This window comes from Ursus arctos, unplaced genomic scaffold, assembly GCF_023065955.2.
Source record: "Ursus arctos isolate Adak ecotype North America unplaced genomic scaffold, UrsArc2.0 scaffold_8, whole genome shotgun sequence".
Classification (NCBI taxonomy): Eukaryota; Metazoa; Chordata; class Mammalia; order Carnivora; family Ursidae; genus Ursus; species Ursus arctos.
Window position 1 is genome coordinate 8,366,144 of NW_026623100.1, and position 13,139 is coordinate 8,379,282.

General features: G+C 43.0%; 1 protein-coding gene across 1 annotated transcript in view; it reads left to right on the forward strand.

Moving 5' to 3' along the window:
* The window catches only part of RFX8 (regulatory factor X8), an 84,955-nt gene extending 81,706 nt beyond the window's left edge, over nucleotides 1–3,249 (forward strand). Inside the window, exon 16 of the mRNA XM_057309074.1 lies at nucleotides 1,349–3,249. Coding sequence (XP_057165057.1) covers nucleotides 1,349–1,519 — 171 coding nt within the window. The 3' untranslated portion in view covers nucleotides 1,520–3,249. The remainder of the gene's footprint in view (nucleotides 1–1,348) is intronic.
* Nucleotides 3,250–13,139: the final 9,890 nt, after the last annotated feature.

Consider the following 13,139-nt stretch of genomic DNA (forward strand, 5'->3'; position numbering starts at 1 on the left):
TCCAGAGTCAGCATTCTGGACTGCCGTTTCCATCTGTCACCGTTCTACACTCCAGCAACGTTCAAGATAGGAAGGTGCCCAGGAGTGTTTAAGAATAAAGTAAAAAAGTCACAGATATTAAATAAAGAATATTCTTTATAAAAACATACCACATGGGGGGCAGCGGGCTGGCTCAGTCGGTAGAGCACGTGACTCTTGATCTCGGGGTTGTGAGTTTGAGCCCCACACTGGGTGTAGAGATCACTTTAAAAAATATTTAGAAATAAAAAATAGAAATAAATAAAAACATACGTTTTTCACTTTAGAGCACGTACTCAAGGATTAAAGCATGGCAGAAATATTTCAAAACAAGTGACTTTTTAGCTATAGGACAAAGGCAAAGACGATTTTTTGATAGAGAAGATAAACATCCTCTCGTTGGGTGGTGATAGTTATTGTCAAATTTAGGGAGAAAGAGTGAGAAATACTTTCACTAACCTTGCATTTGAAGTTGTCTTGTGTACATCTCTGTCAAAATATATTCAGTTATGGGGGAGTGGAGGGGATTATCGATGAAATCAGACCAAGAAAATACGTCTCTATCAGTTTGAAAGTAATCATGTCCAAGGATTTGCCAGTATTCTGAGTACCATTGGAGCTAAGGGAAGGAAGGCATAGTATCCTTGTTTCTCTGATAGGAAGCCTTGCTCAGGCAAGTTAGATGGCTTATCCGAGAGCAGGCACTAAGCTAACATCAGAATCTGTGAATCTCTCAAATCTATTAATACCCAACTGAGTGTTAATTTAACCAATGACTGTTTTCATGGTTCTCCCCCTGCCCAGCCCCTTATCTACTGGTATATTTGATGGATGGTGGAGGGAGAGTCTATGTGGGAATCGGAGCCAAGTATGCAGGGATTGGTATCCATCTGGAAGGCAGCCAAAACGATGAGCATTGCAGCCACATGGAGCCCCTTAGACATTTCACAGGTTCCTTCTTGATTTTCACAATGGACCCACGCTCTCCTGTGTCTTTAATGGAAGAGTGTTGGTTTGATCTTGGCTCCTCACAAACAATTGCAGGCCCATTCCTCTTCCTAAAGAGAGTCCACCTGCCTCACCCCCACCCCCATAGGCCCTCTCACTTGTACCATCCCAGGGTTGAGATTCCTTCCTGAAGTGCTCGCCAGGCCCTGAGCATTCCTCAAAGAAATTAGAATCTCCCACAGTAGCGATAAATAAAGGCACGGGCTTCCGGTTGATGACCAAGGTGGGGCGAGGGCATGGGAGAAGAATACAGATGGCGGGTCCTGCAACACGCAATAACTTCTCTTTCTATCTTTGCCTTTTAAACATTTCCCCCTTGCAGCTCATCCAGGTATTATTGGAGGACAAGGCCACGGAGAGCACGGTCAAACTCAGCCTTCCTGTGGGACAAGAAGCCCTTGTAACCCTCAAAGATGGACAAAAGTTTGTAATTCACATATCAGATGTACCCCAAAGCTCTGAAAATATTTTTTCTCAGGGAAAGCAATGCTAATATATAAAATTATTTATTTGAATAGGGTATAAGAAAATATAGATTTTCGCTCTTAAAAATATTTTAAATGCTAAAATTTTTATATTGATAAAGAAAAAAGATGTTATGTACATAATAGAGGTAGCATTGTCTATGTTGTGTTTATATGTATTTCAAGGAGTTAGTTTTGATGAATCATATGAACTGATTTGGAGAATAATTTTTGCCTCTGTTGCTTTTCTTCAGGGCTTTTCAGGTGTGTTTATTGGGAACTTAACAGAAGAGAAATTTGAGAAATCTTGTTGGGAGTAGAGAAATGGATAGTATCTAGAGAAAGATAAAGTTTGAAGAATACAAACTGACACAAAGAGTAGAAGGCCAATGGTAACATTTTTCTTCCCCTTGGTAGTGCTTTGACTGAAATAGAATTTGCCGAAAGATCCCCTCAGGCAGTGAGGAACCGACAAAATGCAATTTGATACCATTCGGCTTACACATTGGTCCATTAAGAACATTCTTAAAGTGAGATCGAGTTTTGAACCTAACAGCGTCTGCAACAAATGATGATGTCCTGTTTTGAATCACTTTTTATTCCTCTCTTTGTTACAAAATCCTAAGAAATGTTGAAACTAAGGACAGATCCTTGTTAAACCAGATCAATTTTTATGTAACTGATTATACAATTTAAAAGGAATTTAACAATTCATGCTTCACATGATTTCTGCATAAGTGAAGATAATAGAGAATATTTTATTGATCTCATGTTATTTAAGAAATGAATTAAATTTCCCTAAATGCTTAGAAATTTTAAAGAAACATAAGAACCCTGTGCCTCTAGATTCATTAAGAATTATTCATCTTTATAGTTGAAGAAGTAATCATTTTTCAAGGCCCTCTCCCCCTGCATTTAATATGTTACCGCATTACTTAAGCTCTCTGGGAGGAGTTGTTTGTGAAAGACTAACTCAGAGATATTCCTTTGCTCACTGTTCAGTGACCTTGCATATCATTGTTTGCTCACATGTAAATTGAGGAGGGGGGAGACTGAGTCAAGGAACAAAGGTAGCAGCACCAAGTTGTATCAGTCTGGGAACAGTGAGTTTTGTTTGCATATTTTGGGGTAAACTGATTAGCTGAGAGCTAGTAGAGGACATTCTGTCCTTGAAAAAGCCAACCAGGTTTATCAAAGGCAACAATCTGAATTGTTTAACTCTGGGGTTAGAAGTTAGAGTAGGGGATGAGAGTGAGTAGTAAGACAGAGGAGTGGAAGGAGCTTCTGGGACCCTCCTAGGGTTTCCAATTCTTGGCTGGGGGGTGGCCGTACAAGTGTGTTCACCTTGCGAAAATGTGTCACGAAGCTTAGGATTTGATTTACTTTTCTGCTTTATGTTATGTATGAAAATGTATTTTTAAAAATAAAGGTATTGCACACATAATGGGGATTGTGTTGGAGGTTCCTGGTGGGAGAATGGCTAAAAAGCACATAAGACCTCAAGAGACGGTGTGCCGGGCTGGAAAGCCTCCGGGACCAATGAGCACTGATGTGAGAATGGGACAGCCCCTGCCATGGACGTCTTTGTTTTCCCGCTCAGTCTACCTCCCTGATGAACTGAGGCAGAAGGCCGAGCAAGGAGACCAAGAATCTAACCACATCCTCCTCCCTCACCTCAGGCATCAAGACCCAACGCAGTTCTCAGCCAGGAGAGAGAAGAAGCTTTTATCCTTAATAAAGTTTGACATTTGGATTATTACATTGGCTCGGACATTCTAATTACTCAACAGAGATGGTTCCTGTTTCATTCACGGCAAATTAGCCTCAGAGACTGAGATTGTCTTTGCCAATAATTTATTTAACGAAAGTTCACTGTGGGAATTAGAATTTATAATAATAATATGTCACAAGCCAGTAGCATCCAGGATAATGTCTCTTCATGAGCCAAGAAAGAAATAACATACTCCAAACCAGCGGTAGATTAATTACACTACTGTTCCAGGCGAAGGGGAGATGAAAGGAAGAAAGTCCAAATTTAATTGAGGTGTACCTTTCCACAAGCTGGTTCTCAGAAGAGTCGGCTGAGCCAACCAAGAGCCGACATCCAGCTGCCCACGCAGACGGCAAGCGTCTTGTCGCTAGAGCACAGTGCCAGCAGAGCCGAGGCTCCGGCGTTGGTGGGGTGGAGGCTCCCCTTCGTGGGGCCGCTGCACGGTTCGCAGCACTGCCAGCGAGAGTAGTCTCGCCACAGCAGGAGCTAATGTCCCAAGGTCTTCAGAGAGCTCTTTAGATCAGCAAAGAGTAGCCTTGCCCAGACAGAACACTCTTGGTAAGTCTTCACCAATTCTTAGTATTAAGGGTTTCCTACGTATAAGCACTCAGCACGGCGGCTTTGGTGACATCCTTTTGACGTGGCCACCCCCATGTAAACCAAGTCGCACTTAGATCAAGACAGCTTCACTTAAGCCATAAAGAAGTGAATTTGAAATCGTAACAGTTCTTCCGATTGAAAGTGACTGGTGGTCTCTTATGTGAACAGGAGCATAAATGGGAACTCCCTCCGGCCCCTTTCCCAAACTCGGGTTTTTATCCAAGAGCCAGAAATAATTCACAGAGTGAATGGCAAAGATTGTTTTCTGCTTGCACCATCTATCACTTCACAATTGTGGTGTGGCCAACCAATTCCAAATGGCTTAAAACAGCCGCATTGTGGGTATTACTCCTCACCAGTCCTCGGGTTGCTTGGACGGTTATGCTGGCCTAGGCTGGACCTCGTGAACCCGAGCTGGGCCCACTCAGCCATGTGCCCCCTGCCCCGGAGGCAGTAGTATTTTCTGAAACAGTCATTTGAAATAGAAATAACAACGAAACCGTGTACAAACAGAAATCTTCCCAGGGCCCATCACTAGTGTCAAGACAGTGCCTATAGAAAGAAGGAGAAGCACACCAAACAGCACACTGATCTTGGAACATAAAATCGCACCCACGATGATGTTAAACTGGAAGCCCACTAACATTCTGGCCGGAGACATCTTGCAAACACAGGTATTTGATCTAAAGTGTATGACAATGTGTTCTGAAATTAAACATCTGTCATGTATATTCTTTTACCAGGTACTCTTTAAGCATCGGCATCGTCATGGAACCAAATAGACAAATCCCTGCTCCTCGGGAGTTTATATTCCTGGTAGAAGACAAACACAGTGAAGTGGCCTTCTACAAGCCAGGAAGAGAGCCTTCGCCGGACATCAGATCCGCCAGCGCCTTGATCATGGACTTCTCAGCCTCCAGAGCCGTGAGAAACAAGTGTCTGTTGTTTGAACTACCTAGTCTATGGTATTTTGTTATAGCTCAAACAGACTAAGATGGTCCTTTGTCCCACGTTTGGTGAAATTAAGAATCGAGATTGATCACGGGGCTCAAGTGTTGCCAGGCTGATGTAGCCACTATAAGATTCCACTCGAAGTTTCACGTAGTTTTTTATATATTGATTATTGTTGCCTATACTGATTGCTTCATTAGGGATTGCAAAATGATTTTTTTCTAATTTTCTAATTCCTTCTAGATGTATTAGCTGGAATTTGTCTAGAAAGAAAATCTTTCCCTCATGAACAATTTGGTTACCTTGAAATAGAATTGAAATATAAGAGGAAAGGCAGGATAAATGCTTGGATTATTTTTGCTTTAGAAAAAACAGAATAAATCAGATGCCCTGATAACTTCCAGTGATGACTATTGAGGGTTTGTCTTTTGTTTTTGTTCTTAATCATTATAAACTCAAGAGACCAGTATACCCATTACCTATACTTATATCTTACATGATTATGGCACAACATCAAAAGCAGGAATTGAACATCGGTGCTGTGTGTGTAGTTCTGTGACATGTTATCACATGTGGATTTGTGTAACCACCGCCACAATCAAAATGCAGAACTCTTCCACCATCACAAAGAGCTCCCTCATGCTACCCCCTATAGTTACACACACACCCCACGCACCGTCACTACCCCTTAGCAACCACTGTTCTCCACCCCTATAATTTTGTCATTTTGAGAATGTTATATAAGTGAAATCATGCAATGTGTGACCCTTTGCAACTGTTTTTTTCACTCAACATAATGTTTATAAAATCCACCCAAGTCGTTGCATGTATCAATTTGTATTGCTGAGTAATATTCCATGGTATGGACATACCTGTTTGTTTAGCCATTCACATATTGAGGGACATTTGGGTTGCTTCCAGTTTGGGGCTGTTACAAATAAATTTGCTATGAACACTGATGTAGGTAGGTTTTTGTGGGAGACATACAGTTTTAGTTCTCTGGGAAAAATGCCCAGGAGAGCAATTGCCGGGGAGTACGGTAAATAAATGTATGTTTAGTTTTTAAAATAACTGCCACCACTATTCTTTCTGATGCTTAAATTCTACCTTTTCCCAGTGGAAGACCTTTCGAGTTCCCTCCTGTGTTCTTTTGACATGACCCATTCATCTTTTCTAGCTTTGTTTCTTTTCTGACTTGAGAAGGCATCCCAGGCGCGTCTTGTACATTCCCGGCCCCAAACTTTAAACCGCGCCCTGTTACCTCTGACCACCTGGCTCTCATTGTTCTTGACAAAGTATTTGTGAGTGGGAAGTAATGGGTGAGCAGCAGATCTGCAATCCGTTCTCTCCCGTTACTAGTTAAATCTCCTTGTAAAGATACCGATGGCCAGTCTCCTGCAACCAAACCCGAGAGTATTGGCTAGGAGAGCGTCCTTGCTACAGTAGCACATACCCGATGGTTCTGGATTGCTTACAGTAAACACACCTGAAATCTCTGGAAAACGTTACTAAGCCAAGTAACCGAGTTCCAATTCAAAGCAGCTCCTTTGGGTAAGTGCTGTGGCCATGCCTCGGTTGGAGACCTCATGTGGCAGTCATGCAGGACCTAAGATGATAAAAATCACACTGGGAAACAGTTTGACAGTGTTTCTGTCTGCTTGGGCTATCATAACAAAATATCACCAGCTGGGGGGCTTAAGCCACAGACATTTATTTTCTCACAATTCTGGAGGCCAAAAGTGTAAGATCAAGATGCCAGGCGACTTGGTTCCTGCTGGGAGCTCCCTCCCCGGCTTGCAACTACCTTTCTTCTTGCTGTGTCCTTACACAGCTTTCCCTGGTGCATAGACACAGTGGGGCAGGAAGGTGGGGGGAAGAACTCTCTCACTTCCTCTTCTTATAAAGCCATTAATCCCATCACGGGGCCTCACCCTTCTGACCTAATCTAACCCTAATTACCTCCCAAAGGCCCCATCTCTAAATACCGTCACAATGAGGGGTAGAGCTTCAACATATGAAGAGGGGGGGCACAAACATTCAGTCCATAACACAGTTTTGTATAAACGTATACCAACTCTATCAGCCAGCGATTTTATTCCTAAGTATTTACCCAGAAGAAAGAAAACCTATATTCACAAAAAGACTTGCACGAGGGTATTATTGAAGCTTTATTTATAATAGACAATAGCTGGTAAGAAGACTAATATCCACCAATAGGATAAGGGACAAACCCATTTCAGTATAGTCCTTGTATTCATGTGCCATAACAAAGCACCACAGGCTGGGTGGCTGAAAGAACAGAAATTTCTTCTCTCACAGTTCTGGAGGCTGGGAAATCCAAGAGCAAGGCTCCAGCTGATTCCGTTTCTGGTAAGAGCTCTCTTCCTGGTTTGTAGATGGCCACCGTCTCATTATGTCATCACATGGCTTTTCCTTGGTGCACATACACAGGGAGAGAGTTCTCTGGTGTCCTTGTTAGGGCATTAATTCTATCAGATCAGTGCCCACCTTTACAACTTCACTTAACTTTATTTCCTAAGGGCCCCATCCCCAAATCTAGCCCCCCCAAACATATGAATTGGGGGTGGGGGTGAACACAAAGTTTCTGTCCACAATAATAAATTATCGAAAGTGTAGCACAAAGATAAAGAGACACAGGTTAGAGAACAGAGCGATCTAAAATGTTTCTAATGAAAGAAGGAAGGAAAGAGAGGAGGAAGGAAGAAACCCACACCTAGATGCGTACCAAAGACATAGAGAAGAGTTTTAAAGCCACAGGAAAAATAAAGAGCTGGCATCTTCAAAGGAGTGGCCATGAGGCTGAAATCTGACTTCTCAGCAGCAACATGGAAACCAAAAATGGAAAGATAACTTCCATGTGTTGAAGACATGACTACTGCTAGAATTCTATACTCAGAGGAAATATTTTCTGTGAGTGAAAGAGAAGTAAACTCCAGACAAACAAAAGAGAGCTTGCCACTAGTAGACCCTTGTTAAAGGGAATTCTAAAGGATATACTTCGGTAAGAAAGAAAATGATCACAAATGGAAGATCTGAGATACAAGAAAAGATGAAGAGTGAGGAAATTGGAGAATACGTAGCTAAATCTAAATAAATGTGGACTGGGGGCGCCTGGGTGGCTCAGTCAGTTAAGCATCTGACTCTTGATTTCAGCTCAGGTCATGATCTCAGGGTCTTGAGATTAAGCCCCGAGTCGGGCTTTGTGCTCAGTGGGGAGAGATCCTCTCCCTCTGCCCTTCTCCCCTGTTCAAGCTCTCTCTCCCTCTCTCTCAAATAAATAAAATCTTTAAAAATAAATAAATGTGGACTGAATAAAAGAATAATAGCAATATCTCATTGTATTAAGAGAAATACAGCATTAAAACGACAATAAAATGTAAGTCAAGAGAAGGGATAGTCTTTTTAACAAGGAGTGATGGGTCAATTTGATCTCTGTAGGGAAAAAATGAACCTCACCCATATACAGAAAATGTCTTTAAATGGAATATAGAGCTAAATGTAAGAGATAAAACTATTAAGCCTCTAGAACAAAACATCAAAGAAATTGTTCATGGGCTTAGGTCAGGCAAAGATTTCTTAGAAACGATACAGAAAGCACAAACCATGAAAGAAAAAAAATTGGTAAATTAGATGTCATCAAAATTTTAAGTGTTTGTTCTTCAAAAGACACTGGTAAGAAAATGGAAATGCAAGCCACAAACTGGGAGAAAATATTGGCAAAACACATACCTGGCAAAGGACTAGTATGGAGAATATATAAAATAATTCTCATAACTCAACAATAGGAAGACACGACCAGATTGTTAAATGAGTAAAGAGTTAAACAGATACTTCACCGAAGAAGATAGACAAAAAGCACATAAAAAGCTGCCATATATACATATATATATATGTATATATGGCATATGTGTATATATATATATATACACATATATATATATTTAGTGAGAATACATATTTTTTATTGAGCAGTTGGGCATAAGGCTTAACTTATTCATGAGATTTGCTCAATTTTATTTTTTTAAAGCTGCCCAATATTAATAATCTTTGGAGAAATGTAAATTAAAACTGCAATGGGTGGCTGAGCCAATGCATGGCTCAGTCGTCAAACGTCTGCCTTCGGCTCAGGTCATGATCCCAGGGTCCTGGGATCGAGCCCCACTCAGCAGAAAGCCTGCTTCTCCCTCTCCCCCTGCTTGTGTTCCCTCTCTCCCTGTCTCTCTCTCTGTCAAATAAATAAAATCTTAAAAAAAAAAAAAACTGCAAATGAAATATCACTACGTATCCAGTAGAATGGCTAAAATTAAAAGCTACCAAATACCAAGTGTTGCCAAGGATGTGGAGCAACTGGAACTGCCATGCAATGTCAGTGGGAATGCAAAATGGTATAGACACCTTGGGAAAAAAAGCTTGACAATTTATTATAAAGGTAAACCTATAATTACCATACAACCCAGCAATCCTGCTCTTAAGTATTAACTCAAGAGAAATGAAAACATGTGTCCCCACAGAGACTTGTATGTGAATGTTATTAGCAGCTTTATGCATAATAGCAAAAAAAAAAAAAAAGGAAACAACACAAGTATCCATCAACTGTTGAATGAATCAACAAATGTGGTATAGCCGCACAAGGGAATATTAGTCACCAATAAAAAGGAAAACACTACTGATACATAGAACAACATGGATTAGGTCATGCGATTATGGAGCCTGAGAAGTCCAAGATCTGCCGTTGCAAGCTGCAAGCCCGGGAGAGCCAGGGGTGTAGTCCCAGTCCAAACCCAAAGCTCTGAGAACCAGCGGTGTGAATGGAGTCAATCCCAGCCTGCATCTGAAAACTTGAGAACCAAGAGTGCTGATGTCCAAGGGCAGGAGAAGATGGGTGTCTCAGCTCTATTCAGACCCTCAAGGAAGGACTGGGTGATGCCACCCCTAATGGTGAGACCCATCTTCTTTCCTCATCTACTGACTCACAGGCTAATGTCTTCCTGAAACACCCTCACAGGCACACCCATAAATGTTTTACCCACTGTCTGGGCCTCCCTTTGCCCCGTGAAGTTAATGCATAAAAATATTAGCATTAACAATTACCCAAAGACAAGCTGTGGTACTTTTCAACACCAAAGGACTGGAATACAGAAAATAAAATTAGTTCTTACAAATCAATACAAAAAAACCCCACAGGCCACTCAATAAAAATGGGCACAAGACATTAATGGGCATTTCACAAAAGAGGCTATCCAATTGACCAATGAAAGGATGAAAAAGTGATCAATCAACCAACCACATGTCATTAAAATAAAAATGAGGGGAGGAGACAAAACCCAGAAAAATCTAACAATAATCTGTGTTGATGAGACTGTGGAGCAACAGGAACTCTTAGTCATTGATAGTAGCAATGTAAATTGGTACAATCATTTTGGAAATCAGTTTGACATTCTATAATACAATTAAGCATACTTACACCCCACAAGCAGCAATCCTACTACAAGTATATACTCTAGAGAAACTCCAGCACTTGAGCTTAGGGCCCTCCCAAGGTCTAGACAAGGACTCGGCCTCAGGTAGTTTATCTTGGGATGTAGTCCTAATGAACAGGGGCGGTGCCCCAGAGTGATTAGACTGGGGAGGAAGGAAAGCCGTTCGAAGGGGGTGTGATCGCGTTGTTAGCACCGTGAGCAACTGGGGCTCAATCCTGCGGGACACCCTCTGAGAAACTGTGGAAAGTGAATTGCCCACCTGTGACCTGGCAATGGGGACTATTTATCCTTTGGCTCCTGTCCCCATTGGTCGAAGATCCTTTTCTTGGGCTCTATGAGTGGAATAAATTATCACCTTTGCCATGGTGGTCATCTCTTGACCTGCCGGCCTCACCCTCTCTGAAAAAGAAAACCTACTCAAACATCTACTGACGATACTTGAATAAATGGTCATACAGCTACACAACGCGAACTATACATATCCACAAACAACAAAACAAGAACGATTCCCACAACAGAATTTTGACTGAACGTACAAAGACACAAAAAAATACATCGAGTATGGTTTCATTTATATCCAGTTCAAAATAGGTAAGATCCATCTGTAGCATGGAGGGATGCATATGTAGGCCGTGAAACTGTAAAGAAAAGCAGAGAAATGTGTATCACAAATGTCAAGATAGTATTTACCTCTAGGAGAGGAGGCAGGGGATTGCGATTTGGGGAGAGGAGCGGATGGAGAGCACCTGGGGAACTGGTAAAGGTCACGGTAGTATTTCCTCACTGAGTGATTTTAACAGATTTTCTTTTTAGTGATTCTGTAAATCGTACATATGTATTTTAAGCATTTTCTGCATATGTCCTCTTACTTGAAATATTTTTCCAATTGTTATCATGTAGCTTGATAAATGAACAGAGAGATGAAGAATGAGGATGCAGATGGGTCAAAATATTCATTGTATTATCCACATGGTGCAAGTGGGTGCTCACTGACTGTAGCACCACAAAGAGGCTGGGAGGGAGATGCAGGGGGGACAGACAGGGACAGACACACAGGCGGGGACCAGGCTGCAGGGGGCCTATATACTGGATTGAGGAGCTCGGACTTTATCCTGCCAGCAACAAACAGTAAGAATTGGGTGTTTATTCTTCACATCTTGTGCTGGGGCTGGCAGAGGAAAACACCCACCTTCACCAGAGCCTAGAGGAAGACGTAGCCCCTCACCGCCAAGGGCAAGAGCCTTGGTGGAAGGAGTCAGCCGCCAGGCTTGCCGGGCTCACTGGAGATCATGTGAAGAGCAAGCCAAGAGAAGCCAGAGGGCCGCTCTGCTCTGCGCTCCTCGCTCCTCATAGGCCGCTGGGAGAGATGTGACTGTCCTTCCTTTGCAGACACAGCCAGTAGGTGATAGAGCAGGATTTGGCTTTATTTGTAGTCATTTGAGAGAGCCCATGTTTTTAATGACTTGCCCTACTGCCTCTGCAAGACTGTGGCACACATCATTCTGGGGGCGAGGGAGAGAGGTCGGCAAGGATTACAGAGCCTCGGGAGGAGACGGATCGCTGGGAGGAGCATACCAGCACTCCCCTGAGGCTCTCCATAGAAAGAGGGCATCCTGGAAAAGGTGTTTGGGATGGGATGGGAGGAGGCCAGCTTGGAGCGCACTGAGGAGATTAAGTAGATTTTTAAAGAGAAATGGCTTTGAAGAGAAGGGAAAAGGAGGAGGTAGATGGGGAGCCAGGGTAGACAACGGCTCCTCTGGTTAGTGCGCAATGGAACATTTGCCAAAATAGCTACAAGAAGTCGGTCCTAGTTCTTGTTACTTTGATCCATACCAAACTGGAAGCAGGACTGTTAGATTTTAGATAGAAAATCTAGAGCAGAATATGTGTCCTTATGGGCAGATAAGGGAATGCCATAAGCAGACGTTCAAAAGTGAAAATAATTTAGAATTATGTTGATATCTATAAAAGTGTACTATTGGAAAGAGCTCAAATTTCCACCAATAGGAGAATGTTTCAAAACTGTGGTGCGTTCATACAGTTCTCTGCCTGGTCCGTCCCAGCTAGTTTGTATCTGGGTGTGCACTCTCTTTTACTTTAGTTGATACGTAAACATTTGATTTTGCTTTCAGATGAACTGGCAGCAATGCATTCCTGTCCGAGCAAAGTGTTAAGATGGTCATTGTCCTTACAGAGCAAGGGAATCAGCTTTGGCATCAGATTGACTCGGTGCTCATCTTCCCTCCACCGTTTACTCCTCTATAAAATGATAACAATCTCTGCCTTTGTATATTACAGAAATATAACGCCTGCTCCATGCCCCTCACTGTTCTCAGCCTTTGCAGATGGTAACTTACTTCATTCTCCCACCCATCGCCCCTGTGAGCTAGATACTGTGGTTTGCTTGTTTTTCTAATACAGAAACTGAGGCACAGACAGGTTCAGTGACTTGGCAGGGTCACAGAGCTGCTGACTAGAGGAGTGTGTTGATTTGGAATTTGAACGCCCACCACCGTCTGGCTGCAGAACCCGTGCCATCCAACAGGAAACAAGCCCATCCCCGGACCTGGCACGCAGTGAGGACTCTGCGCACGGCGGCTGCAGGACGTGCCGCGCGCGAGTGGAATCTGCTTTTCCCGGAGCCTGGACTTCTCAACGCGGGCGTGAGGCGGCGAGGGCTTCCCGGGGTGAGGACCCCGCCCGGGGATCCTGCGGCGGTCGGAAGCCGAGTCCAGTTCCGCGCGCCCGCCGCAGGGGGGCGCTGCCGCTCTCGCCGGCCGCCCGCGCGCTCTAGGCGGTCCCCGCGGCAGGGCGCGCCGCTGCAAG